The sequence below is a fragment of the Malaclemys terrapin genome, chromosome 1 (assembly GCF_027887155.1).
Source record: "Malaclemys terrapin pileata isolate rMalTer1 chromosome 1, rMalTer1.hap1, whole genome shotgun sequence".
NCBI lineage: Eukaryota > Metazoa > Chordata > Testudines > Emydidae > Malaclemys > Malaclemys terrapin.
In genome coordinates, this window is record NC_071505.1 from 82464071 (window position 1) to 82478301 (window position 14231).

The window sequence follows — 14231 nt, forward strand, 5'->3', positions numbered from 1 at the left end:
TCACATTTTAGAAGAGATCATTAAATGTTCACAAAAGGAAGGGTGCACAAAAACAGGCAGAGTAAAGTAGTTCACAGATTCTTTCAAAATATTTTAGATTAAACATACTTGTATGCGTTGTGGTAAAGAGAGACCTGAATCCGCTGGGACAATTTGTATTCTTTGTGCTGTCCCATCCATTAGTGTTTGAGTAACAGTTCCTTGGGAATGCGCAATCTAGAAACAAACAAATCAATAATTGGAATGACAGCTATGTGAAAATACTGCTGTGCCACATTAAGGTTTGACCAGCTTCAGATGTGTCAGCAAAATATTATTCAAAGTGAGACACTGGTACGGTTTGGGAATGTAGCAGAGTACAACCTAATTTTACTAGCTAGCTTTTGTACGTTAGAAAGTTCTACTGGTTCCACAGTTTTAAAGCCATTTCACAATTTTGGATCCAAAAGTCAGAAATATATTTATGGCAAAACATGACTGGGGGAAATGAATTGTCGATCAACACATACGGAATACAAGCTGCTTTAATCAAGCTGCTTATTTTCTTGTTTGTTCCAGCTGGTATCTGCAAGAATGGATAGCTATAAATGAATCATAGTCATTTAGCACTTCTGCCATTTCCACATTTTCTGTTATTGTTTTCCCCCCTCATTGAAGAACAGGCCTACCCTGTCCTTGGTCTTCCTCTTGCTTCTAATGTATTTGTAGAATGTTTTCTTGTTACCATTTATGTCTCTAGCTAGTTTAATCTTGTTTTGTGCCTTGGCCTTTCTAATTTTGCCCCTCCATACTTGCGTTATTTGTTTATATTCATTCTATGTCAGGGATGGTCTAGATAAAATTTAATCCTGCCGTGAGTGCAGGGGACTGGACTAGATGACCTCTCGAAGTCCCCTCCAGTACTACAATTCTATGATTTTATAGTAGGGACATGCTTTTGCATGGAAGCACTTTTAATTTAAGGGTTCAGTGGAACTGATGGAAGCACTTATATGCAGAAGCACAGTGTTATTCCGTTTCTCTTCAGCTGTCAGCTAAAGCAGTGAAAAGGAGAAACAACAAGAAAGAACAAAAGAGAAGGATAGCAAGAGACACCACAAGAAGAGTAAAGAGAGAGAGGGGGAAAAAATAATGGTATTTTACCTTTTGCCATCTTAATTTTGATATCCTACTTCATGTGTGCACTCTGTATCATGTAGGTCTCCAAATTTGATGTTTCTTTACTTCCAACAATTCAAGAAGTTAAGAAACAGAAACTCAGCTCTTCCCCTCAAAATTTTAAGGCACCTGCTTCTGCTCAAAAGTAGTAGAGAAAGACGAGATGCATCCCCTCTCCAATACCATTTTCCTCAACTGCCTCCCAGAAATAAAAAAATCAAAGCCACCTTGCACATCTCCTTGAGTGCCAATTGTTCTCTACTCAGCTGTTATAACCCTCAGCTTTCCCCTGACAAATTCTTCCAGTCATTTACTCATTTTCAGTATAAAAATCTGCAGCACATTAAATTTAAAATTTGGAGGCAATGTAAAGTAATTTGAATTTAAAGTAAAAACAAACAAACACAATACTAACTGGACTGGTGAAAGTTCCACATACACTAAGTCAAGTGTAATGTATACAACACAGGGCTTTAACTATTTCTAGTACTTTTGATGGTTTAAACAATTATTTGGCACAATTCAATTATGATTAGGGCTGTCAAGCGACTAAAAAAATTAATTGCGATTAATCGTGCGATAAAAAAAATTAATTATGATTAATCGTGCTCTTAAACAATAATAGAATACCATTTATTTAAATATTTTTGTAAGTTTTCTACATTTTCAAATATATTGATTTCAATTACAACACAGAATACAAAGTGTACAGTGCTCACTTGATATTTATTTTTGATTACAAATATTTTCACAGTAAAAAACAAAAGAAATAGTATTTTTCAATTAATCTAATACAAGTACTGTAATGAAATCTCTTTATCATGAAAGTTGAACTTACAAATGTAGAACTATGTACAAAAGAAACTGCATTCAAAAATAAAACAATGTAAAACTTTAGAGCTTACAAGTCCACTCAGTCCTACTTCAGCCAATCGTTCAGACAAACAAGTTTGGTTACAATTTGCAGGAGATGTTGCCCGCTTCTTGTTTACAATGTCACCTGAAAGTGAGAATAGGAGTTCACATGGTACTGTTGTAGCCAGCGTCACAAGATATTTACATCACAGATGTGCTAAAGATTCATATGTCCTTTCATGCTTCAACCACCATTCCAGAGGACATGCTGACGATGGGTTTCCATCATCTGAGTCAGATGCAACCAGAAGGTTGATTTTCTTCTTTTTAGTGGTTCGGGTTCTGTAGTTTCCTCATCAGGGTTTGCTCTTTTAAAGACTTATGAAAGCATGTGCCACACACCATCCTGATCAGATTTTGGAAGGCACTTCAGATTCTTAAACCTTGTGTTGAGTGCTGTAGCTAATTTTAGAAATCTCACATTGGTACCTTCTTTTCGTTTATTTCACTAGGAGGGTGGTGAAGCACTGGAATGGGTTACCTAGGGAGGTGGTGGAATCTCCATCCTTAGAGGTTTGTAAGGCCCGGCTTGACAGAGCCCTGGCTGGGATATTTTAGTGGGTGTTGGTCCTGCTTTGAGCAGGGGATTGGACTAGATGACCTCCTGAGGTCTTTTCCAACCCTAATATTCTATGATTCTATAAATCTGCTGTGAAAGTGTTCTTAAAATGAACAACATGTGTTGGGTCATCATCCGAGACTGCTATAACATGAAATATATGACAGAATGCGGGTAAAACAGAACAAGAGACATACAATTCTCCCCCAAGGAGTTCAGTCACAAATTTAATTAAAGCACTATTTTTTTAATGAGCATCATCAGCATGGAAGCACGTCCTCTGGAATAGTGGCCAAAGCATGAAGGGGCATACGAATGTTTAGCATATCTGGCACGTAAATACCTTGCAACACTGGCTACAATAGTGCCATGTGAACGCCTGTTCTCACTTTCAGGTGACGTAAATAAAAAGCAGGCAGCACGATCTCCCGTAAATGTAAACAAACTTGTTTGTCTTATTGATTGACTGAACAAGAAGTAGGACTGAGTGGACTTGTAGGCTCTAAAGCATGGGTTGTGGTGGTGTGCCAAATCTTCATTTATTCACTCTAATTTAATGTTTCGTGTGCCAATAATGCATTTTAATATTTTAGATGGTCTCTCTCTATAATATATACCTAAACTATTGTTGTATGTAAAGTAAATAGGGTTTTTAAAATGTTTAAGAAGCTTCATTTAAAATTAAATTAAAATGCAGATCTCATCAGTTTACTGTGATCCTTGCCCTTGCTTTTCCTTTCTGAGTTTTCCAATGTCTGGTATGTATTTGGATACTTTAAGCTACACACAGGTTTCTGAGTGATCAGTTGTTAACCAGCTCCAAAAGGGACAGAGGACAGATATCATGTGTGAAAATACCCATTCACACAGGTATGTGGATCCAAATGCTGAAAGCATTGCAAACGCTATTTTCTTCAAACAGTTAAATTTCACTGGCAGGGATGTCCAGCAGGTCAGAATAGAGGCCCCAAGACTCTCTCGGTAGCTTTAAGTGCACTCCGCAGATCTCCAAACTTTGATGCCCACAATTCTGAGCTTTTTAACTGAATGAGCTGCATTTCGAAATCTTCAACACCCATCCACTGAAATACAGCCAAATCCAAGTCGCTTTCGTTGAACTTTTCAGGTTTAATTAGAAAAGAAAGCATTGGGCCAAATCGCTGGAAATCTTGAAATCTGTCAGAATATTCTGATTCCAGTTCTTGCATGCACATTCCAATCTCATTGACACTGACAGTGCAATGTGTCGATAGCTCTTTTATGTGTTGGAAGTAGTGGAAAGCTGAAGTTCGAATATCCCAAGAAAAAACTGCTAGTTTTACAACAAATGCCTTCCGGGCTTCATAAAGATCCAAACCCATTTGCCCTGCACCCTGGAGATGGAGGTTGAGTTCATTTAGGTGAGCAGTGATATCAGTTAGAAACATGAGCTAACACAACCATTTGTCATCATCCAGTTGGGGTAGTTTTGTCCTTTTTCCAACAAAAAGGCCTTGATTGCATCAAAACAGTTTACAAAGCGCACCAAAACCTTGCCACAACTTAGCCACCAAAAGTTCCGATGAAGTTGAATGTCATTATAAGCAATGTCCATCTCTTCTAGCAGTGCTTGAGACTGTCTGAGAGTCAAAGCAGATCGAGCAACAAGGACATTCACAATTTGCACCACTGTATTCATCACATTATTAAGCTCTGAATTAGAAATTTTAGCACACAGGTTTTCTTGATGGATGATACAGTGAAATTTGACTGTCAGGCAGCCAATTTGATCTTCAAGTAACTTTACAAATTCCTTCTGTTTTCCGACCATGGCGGGAGCACCATCTGTTGTCACACGAAATATTTTTCTGATGTCAACCCCTCATTCTTCAAAATGGTTTACAAAAGTTTCTGCTATATCTTCCTCCCTTTGTTGTGCCATACAGGGGTTTTAGGCAACAAAGCTCCTCTTGGATTTCATCAGAAGCATCTTGCAACAACTGCCAAATGTTGAATGTCGTTTATCTCCACGCTCTCATCAACTGCAACGCTAAACACTGCTGTTTCTTTTAATGCAGTCGTCTGCTTTTCGTTAATGTTTTCTGCCATTTCGTTTACGCGTCTCTCAACTGTTCTGGCAGAGACAAGCAGTTCTTTTATTCTACATATGCATATTTATTTGGCAAATCATTGAACAAAACCTCCCGAATTGCTGAGAAAAACTTCTTTTATATTTCCCATTTGTAAATGGGTTACCATTTTTTGCAATGCACTGTGCAATCTTGTAACCTCCTTCTGTGGCTTGATTTTTACTTACACTTAAGCATTTAAAAACACTGCTTTGCTTCTCATATCCTGCTACTGCCTTTTTGATCAATTCACTCTTGTCTGCTTCCTCAAGAAAGGTTTTCTCGTGCTTCGTTTGAAAATGTCATCAAACACTTGATGTGCGACAAACAATATTTTCACAATAGAAAGCACAAATAGCACGGTCCTTCTTTTGAATAAATCCAAATGTGTCTGTCCAAGAAGGCTGAAATGAACGGACATCTAACTTTGCTTTCTTAGGAGCTGACATTTTGTCAAATATACCCCTCAACTTACAGTGGGGAAAAAAAATCGCGACAGACAGCACGCACAAGGTCAAACGCAATGTGCTGTTCCACATGACGGGATAGGGATGCAAGCAGCAAATCAGGATTTAAAAATATCCCAGTACAGTGGGCGCTGGAACAATTTTTAAGGTGGGGGTGCTGCCTCTTGCCCCTGTCTGCATCCCTCTTGCCCCTGTCTACATCCCTCACTGCCCCAGACTGGGGCCAGCGGCCACAGCTGGGGGTGGCTGCAGAGCCCCAGGCTGAGGCCAGGAACAGAGCCCCGGCCTGGCGTCTGGGACCCCAGGATGGTAACAGAGCTCCCAGGACCAGTGGCTGGGACCCGAGTGGCAGGGGGCCAGCGATAGGACCCCAGGCTGGCAGCAGTGCCCCCGGGACTTGGGACCGGGACCTGGGGCCTGTAGCAGGCTGAGTGGGGCCAGCATCCGGGACCCAGGGTGGCAGCAGAGCCCCCGGGACCAATGGCTGGGACCCGGGCAATGTGAGTGCCACTCAAAATCTTCTCGCGTGCTGCTTTTGGCATGCATGCCATAGGTTGCTGACCCCTGGTTTAGCATAAGTAGTTAGTACAAATTCTAAGCGACCAGTCAAGTTCTGTATAGCTTGAAAGCTTGTCTCTCTCACCAACAGAAGTTAGTCCAATAAAAGATATCACCTCATCTGTCTCGTCTCTCTAATATCCTAAAACTGACATGACCATAACACCACTGCATACAACTATTTGTCTTAAAGAGTTTACAATCACTGCTGATTTTCCAAATCTTCATACTGGAATTATTTCGATTATACAGTTTACAAATTCTGTTGTGTGTCTGCAGAGCTTGTAAACTCCATAAAACTGATCAATGAGTCTATAAACTCTGCCAGGAACTCTCGAATGTTCACATTTCTATAGTTAATAGCAATACCCAAGATTTGAACTAGTCTAATAAAAATAGCTCTATTCACTAGATTTCTCCTAGAATTACGGAATAAATAAAAAATGAAGTTTCTAAACCAACTCATTTTTGCAATACTGCATTACAAAAAAAGTCAGACTTCACGAAAGTGAAAACCCCTTTACAGCCTCCAATAAATTAAACACTTTCTCTAATTTCAGACTTCCCAAAATACTTTTTTGGCTAAAGACTACAATGAAGAAATTTCAAGCAGAAATGAGAGGGTTCATTATTGATATTATAATAGAATACAAATATATAATATTTTAGACTTATATAATGATTGCAAAGAAAAGACCCCTTTCAGGCAAAATTTTCTGAGATACCCTCTAAATGACCTGTACTGGTGGTAATTTACAGGCAGATGGTGCTTTTCTGATACCTTGTGTAGACCTTTCTTACTCTAGACTTTTCTTTTTAGTGTTCTGTGGTCCTTCTCCATATGTTCTCTCATACTGGCAATGATGGTTCCTATGCTGTGGCTACAGAATTATTTATTCCAGGACTGAAATACAGTTGTTTCTTTAAAGCTCTCAAAGATACACTTTAAAGAAGATGAAACTGCTAATTATTGACGTGCAGCAGTATGAGTTTAAACGTTTGAAAGAAACTTTATATTGTTCATGGATGTACTAACAAAAACATTAAATACTATTTGTCACAGTGTAACCAGCGTATTTGTTAAATATCAAGTTTTACATGTTTGTGGTGGATACTTATTTGCTTTCACAGATGTTAACTGAAACTGGAATTTGGCAGCACATGAGGAAATGGATAAACTACTATGTAATTACTTTACAGCTCCACAGATTATGAGAGAGAGCTATTGCAAATTCTTGACTGGTAGAAATACCTGACCATGGTTTGGGGATAAGAACTACCTCATTCCTGGTAGGAAGTGGATAGTATTGGGCAGAAGATTTATGATACGGTACACTCTATGTAATGCTTCATATAGGTAATCTTAAATTGTAGCTAGGAATATTTTTAAAAATAAAAAAAACTTTCTTTTGCTTCTAATCTGCATATATTTAATAGGTTTTGCAAAATACATCATTGCAATCTATTCCAAAGATCATGCTCTTAATAGATTTTTCATTTCTAAAATGCTCTATGAACAATAATTACTATCTAGTTACTACCCTAACTGCTATTAGTGACTCCAGTATCTTAATGAAATATCAGGTCTGTGAATATCCTTAGTTTTCTTTAAAAGTAGGGCGAAAAGGTCTCTTTTGCGCACATATACCCCAAACTGGATTTTGCTTGTGAATTCAGTGAAAATTATTTCATCAATGTTCATGTGAATTACAAGTGCTATTGGAATTACTGGCTCAACTTCCATGCAGCTTCAAATATGGTTTCCAAGGGCAAGTCACAAACTTGCATCCAGCATAAGTATAACCAGAGAGAAGAATAGCTGCATCCTGTAGTTCAGCTATAGATGAAAAAGGCTGCTACCTGAAAATCCAAAAACAACGTTGGAATCTATATAATCCCCAAATTCCAAACTATATTGGCAAAGGTGAGTGTACACAAAAATAGAATGTGTACTCAGCACGCAGTTCACTCTTCAAGATATTTCCCTCCACCTGTTGGCACTGACTCTGAGGCCAGTTTGTTCCCATCTACTTCACTTCTTTCAGACACTGGAAAAACAATAGATATTGCTGCATCTGGATATAACAAAAGGAAAATATACAAGTGTCATCTGTACAGGGATGAACCGTCTTACTATTTCCCTTAGCAACCATAAATACACATTGAAAGTTAACAAGATTGAGTCTCATATGCAAGTGACCCTAAGGAGGAAGAGCAAATACCCAGCTACTCTTTGAGATCTCTCAGAGAAACAACCCACAGAGTATCCTTTCCATCAACCACCACAAAACTCTGCACGTAGATCACTTTATGATCAATATTATTAAAACTGATGACTGGTCTAAAAGGGCATAAGAAAATTTTACTTGTGTCATTCACTGGTAGTGGGTAGTCAGACATAGATGACAGCACAGTCTCCATACTAGTCAGATACACCAACGAGATCAAGACATAATTGAAGCTTCTTCAGTAGATCTAGGCTCTTTTATATTGGCACCAATACCACTTTCTCAATAACTTTATCTAACAGTGGTAGTTAAAAACTGGACAATAAAAGGTTAAGTTATTAGTATCTGGAAATCCTCTAGAAAGTAATGTTTTCAGCACCACCTGCTTACTATGCTAGAAGTCTGTCTTCACAAAGGGAAGCTGTAGCAGCAATGTATAAGCCTGTTTGGACCTACTGATAATACGTCGGGGGTCAGAAATAAGCTCCATCTATTTTGCACACCAAAGCAATCAAACCCACACAAGTTTAAGAAAAGAGGTTACTAGCTGTGGTGCAAACAGCACAATTGCTTCCCTTCCTCTAACTGTGGGATAAAGGAAGACAGGTGTGTTCTTACTAAACAAACTAAAATACAAGAACTGACAGAATAGCGTGCCAGGACTCTGTCAGGAAGAGCAAATAGGGCCTGTTATTCTAATTAAAGTGGCCTCTCCACAGAAGAAGAAAAGGAGAAAGCCAGCCACGCTGCTTGTCTCTCTCTCTCCCCATCTGTTGAGTATGAGTTTGACTTTTGTTGCTGTTTTTGAATTGGATATAAACTATTGCTACTGTGAAAAGGATGAGTCAGGGATGAGAGATTTTTTTTTTAAATTTTTAAAAATTCACAGACTGACTGAATTCTGGAGTCAAATGCAAAGTCTCAATCCTTAAATTCATGGCACTCAATGGCCTGGGCCCAGGATATCTAAAAGATTGACTAAAGCACCTGGATGAAGACTGAGGTCAACAGCTCCATCCCTCAGACATAAGGGAACTTGCTACCATATAAAGCCTGTCTGTTCAGGAAATGGAGCATTCTCAGGGGCTGGGCCAAGACTGTGGAATAAACTCCCACAGTTGCTAAAATCAAACCTCACCACCTTCCACTCCAAAGTGCAATGTGTTTCTTCAACCTGCCTTTTCTAATATAAACATGTAGCCAGGGTGTACCGTCAAACAAAAATAAGCCAACACCCCTCAAAATCTCTCTCTCTCTCTCTCTCTCTCACACACACACACACACACCCACACCCCTCCGAAGAGGATGAGAGAAAGGATAAACCACACGACAGATGTTACTCATGCCACTTAATGCACCATGGAAGGCACACACATACTACAATGATGAAGGTAGCATAAGAACATATATAAAATTAGCAATCCAAGAGGAAAACCTTTCTATTCAATGTTAAAACTGATATGAATTGAATGTGAAATCACCTGGAATACTTCACTTGACTGTAAAGTAAGACAAATCTAAATTAACCAAGAGCAGAAATTTCAAGTAAACAGGTGCCATTTTTATATATTTTTCTTATAACCACACTTGTATTGATTTTGAACAGAACATATAGTAATGAATCCTTAAGTGTTTTATATTTATACACACACACACACGCTGACAACACTACTTTTTACTATCTATTCATACATTTCTAAAAGCACCTATTACTGTAATATTCAGACACTGTATGCAGAATGCAATTTTGATGCTAGAAGAGAGGAAAGCCTGCCTCATATGACTAACAGCTGTATGATGACAACCACTGATTTAGTCAATGATTTCTACCTTTGAAAATACTGCTACTTTTTTTAAGCTCAGTTTCTTTGGGGAATGCTTTGACAAAGATGCAAGTCTTGCATCATGATATGAAGATAGCAAGAACAAGGGTTCCTGCTAATCTTCTATGGGAGGGTCTTGTGTAGCTTGGGGCCCACTAGAGACCATTCTCTCTTGTGTCTTTGATCTTTACATATCAGTATTATGCTTTATTGTCCAAGTTGTCTCAAATAGGACTAAATATATATACATGTATATGTACCTCTCCCATTTGTTGTTCAATAATTTGATGGGCCAGTTCCTCTATGGTTGCCATGATCTTTAATCACCAGAATTTCCTGTCAAAGAAAGAAGAAGATTCTTAACATCTAGAACCTTAAAGATGAAAATATCTGGGGGGAAAATATTATTTATATAAATAAATTATAGCCACAGTTGCTGAAGTGAGCCCAGCAACTAATTTAAAGTGTGGTTATGCTCTAAACATGACTCTGTAGAAATAGCATCATATAGTTCCATGTTTGTGTTTCAAGGGCTTTCATATAATTTTTCTGTTTCTTAGGTTACTTTTGGTTTTTTATTACAGCAGAACTACAGTTCACAGCAAGATTTCAAAGTACTAATGTGTTCTCTTTGGTTTTTACATCATTACCATCAATTCTGATCTACCGAAGATCTAATTAAGAACTTACTCAGTTAGAACTAAGCCAATGTTTCCATTGCTGTACCAGTCAACTTGTATAGCTTGCTATGCTGAAGTTGTACTGGTTTAGCAGCACTAACAGGAGTAATTAAAAATGTATATTTGTCATTAAAAGAAGACACTTCTTAGGTGAAAACAGATCTGTGGAACAAGATGATGCCAATACCATATTCGCTTTAGTAGCCACAGTATGCTTTAAAAAGCAGAAATTTGGTTGAGATTCAAGTCTGCTCCCCTCATCTGTGTGAAGTGTGCAAAGTAGTGACAAAACTGAGATCATTATACAGTGTAAACCATTGTTATGTAATATTAAATGTTCATATATAAGGGTGGTTTGGGCACATATCTACATCTTTACATTAGTCAATATGTAAGAAGGGTGCAGTGCATAAGAGTTATGAAGCATCGCAACCACTTGTTTAAATTAATGTCAAAATCTAAATTAAAGTCTATAGAGCACGTGAAATTGAATCTGCTTTATGTACCTAGCCAATACACTTATACTGAGGCCTCGTCTATACTCAAAAGTTGTACTGCTTTAACTAATATTAGTATAGTTAAACAATATAACCTCCTTAGTGTGGATACAGTTGTCCTGCTATAAAGGTGTTTTACACCATTATAGCTACTCCTGTACAGGAAGAGTAAATAAGCTGAACATACACAGTATAAGGCAGTGGCTTTCAACTTTTCCAGGCTACTGTATCCCTTTCAGGAGTCTGATTGGTCTTGCATACCCCCAAGTTTCACCTCATTTAAAAACTACTTGCTTACAAAATCAGATATAAAAGTAAAAACGTGTCACAGCACCCTATTACTGAAAAAATGCTTACTTTCTAATTTTTACCATAAAATTGTAAAATAAATCAATTGGAATAAAAATATTGTACTTACATTTCAGTGTATAGCATATAGAGCAGTATAAACAAGTCATTGTATGAAATTTTGGTTTGTACTGACTTCACTAATGCATTATAGGTAGCCTGTTGTAAAACTAGGCAAATACCTAGATGAGTTGATGTACTCCACCTGGAAGACCTCTGTGTACCCCCCAAGGGTATGCATACCCCTTGTTAAGAACCATTGATAATAGGTACTTTTATATTGGTATAATTGCATCCATACAAGGAATTCTATCGGTTTAACTATTTTGGTTTAGATAGATAAATAAATCACACCTCATACCAAATAATTATACCAGTACTAAAACTGTGTACAGACCAAGCTTAAGACATGAAGGTTATTTCTTCTCACTTCCCCTATATCCTGGCTGCAATCTCACCACATCACATCCCCTGTCCCAGAGGCACTGTATCATGACCAAGCCAACTCTACTCCTGAAGTTAAATAGACTGTTCCTTTTTGAATAGTGAGAGAACCTCCACCCCCACCAGCACGCACTCTAGCATATCTAGCTCTGCTGACAGAAAGGAAGAAAGAAAATGGAAACATGTTTTCACTTTGCAGAACACTTCTAAACCACCAGCAAACTTACTAGGTACAAAGGAGAGAAGAGTGAAAACAAATCCAAACTTCTTCGATGTGTATTTAAAAAAAAATAACAACCTCATTTTACAATCATTAATAGCTTGTCTCAATTCCTCTGAAGGACAACTATGTTATCCACATTACACACACAGTGAAACTGGATCACAAAATCCAGTGTTTTTCAAGTCAGGTCCTATATAAACATTGCTGTTTTCTGTTTTAAATAAAATATTCTCCATAATAAAATAGTACATGGACTGCCAGAAGTGGTGTAACTGATTCCATAAATAAAAACCAATGCACCGGCTTGAGATTAGAGAACCGTTTGTTTACTGTGCATCTGACTGCACTTTTCAGTCCGTTTCTTCCCTGCTGGAGAACCCTTAAGATTTTAATTTTAAAAAATCAGAACATACTATTAAAAAGGCAATCAGAAACTGGATTCTTTTTTAAAATAGTCAAATTTGCCATTCCATATTTGGCTAGACTTTAGTGTAAAAGTGAGTCCTTTATATAGAAGAGCCTAATGGAAGAAATTTTTTTGCATGAATTCCTACTGAAGTTAATGGAATTGCTACAAAGGGCTCTGGTGCCTGAACCACACCCATAATCTGTAAATCTTTTTGGGTCTCTCCCGATAGATAATATATGTATGTAATATTCTAAGGAATGATACATTATTAAGAATCTGAAAAATACTCCCACAAGACTGCAATTTTAAAGTTAAGATTTTGCCCTCAAATAAATGGCATTACATTGGAACTGTAGCACAAAAGGAAAATCTTTAAAAAATGTAGATAAATTCTATATGAAGATATAAAAATTTAATTTGAATTTTTTAAAATAATTGAATATAAAAAAAATCAAGCTTCCATAATGCACTTTTATACAGTTTGCCTTGATTTTTAAAATCCTTCCTAAAAAAATAGGAGTTATTTCCTTCTCTTTTCTTGATGGCTGAGGGTGTCTTCTTCAAGGCAGAAACCGACTATACATGGGAAAATCTGAAACTTACTTTACACAAATTGCTGTCAGATGCACAGAGTAAACACACTGAAATCCACTGTCTCAGGTGTTACTTGTAGAAATGCACAAAATTTTAAAAGAAATATGATTTTCAAATTAACTGTTCCACTTTAAATATCTGAAAAAGCTTTAGCATGCTATACCGATTACCCAAGTGGGCAGAGTTTATGTGAACAAGAAATTGCACATAATTTTAAATGAGAGTTTTATTCCATTGAGTTTCTAGTTTAAAAAACAGCATATTAGAAAAATTCATATTGAATAGTTCAGGCAATTTTTACACATCAATAATAACTATCCTAGTAAAATTAAGTGGAGAATACGTTTTTCCTGAAAGCTAAACTTTTTATTTAGTGATCAACATTTTCCATGTCATGATTACCAGCTATCACATCTTCTGCATTCTTATTCCTAAAGAAATCTAGAGTAAGCCAAGGTCATTATTCCTACATCAGAAAGACTCTTGACTACATTCTTTCCACAGTGAAGGCTCCAGGCTAACAAGCATAATGTCAGTCATATTTACGAACAGATGCTATAGTTGCTCTAACTTTCTTCATTTTATACCTCTCTTCCAAACCTTTTGATGTTTTGGCCTGCAGTACTGGCACATTCTGATGCAAATACTGAATACTAATTGCTAATTACCCTCCATCAACTCAGCAGCACTTGTTCTCAAGCAATGTAACGCAATGAAAAGGAAGTGGACAGTTCTTCTTTCGTCTTTGCAAAGGCTTTCGTCAAATACTGAACTTGCACACGACAGAAAATTCAAGTGCCCTGGATAAGTCCTATATTTCTGGAGTATAAATATGTAAAAGAGTTTTGTGTGAGTTTGAAATAAACTACGTTATTAAATGAAACCCTGCTATTTAAACATTATTTGACTTGCAGACTTCAGATGAGAATGATGAATATATTGGTGTTGTTGTGAAATACAGTTATAAATATACAATGAAAATTTCTTACTAATGTGCATGGCCAGAACATATTTAGAATTCTCACTCTAAGCTATGTGTGATGAGTGATGTAAAAACTATAAAATGACATCATTCTGAACCTAACATATTCTGAATTCAAGACTTCACAGACAAAAGACTGTAACACCTCATGTCTCAGGTTTGCTTCTTCAAAAACAATGCATCTAAATGAAAAATATAAAGTGTATTCATGGCAACTGTATCAACCAATTGTACTCAA

The 14231-nt window shown here is 37.2% G+C and overlaps 1 protein-coding gene across 7 annotated transcripts in view; it reads right to left on the reverse strand.

Moving 5' to 3' along the window:
* Window positions 1-14231, reverse strand: part of NR2C1 (nuclear receptor subfamily 2 group C member 1) — a 99317-nt gene that overhangs the window by 60064 nt on the left and 25022 nt on the right. For 4 of the 7 annotated variants that reach the window (XM_054028234.1, XM_054028266.1, XM_054028218.1 and 1 more), the window contains exons 3-4: window positions 10077-10152; window positions 109-216 (exon numbers count right to left, since the gene is read on the reverse strand). In XM_054028234.1, the coding sequence (XP_053884209.1) occupies window positions 109-216; window positions 10077-10130 (162 nt within the window). In that variant the 5' untranslated portion in view covers window positions 10131-10152. The remainder of the gene's footprint in view (window positions 1-108; window positions 217-10076; window positions 10153-14231) is intronic. The other 3 variants (XM_054028249.1, XM_054028242.1, XM_054028258.1) reach the window with 1 other exon arrangement.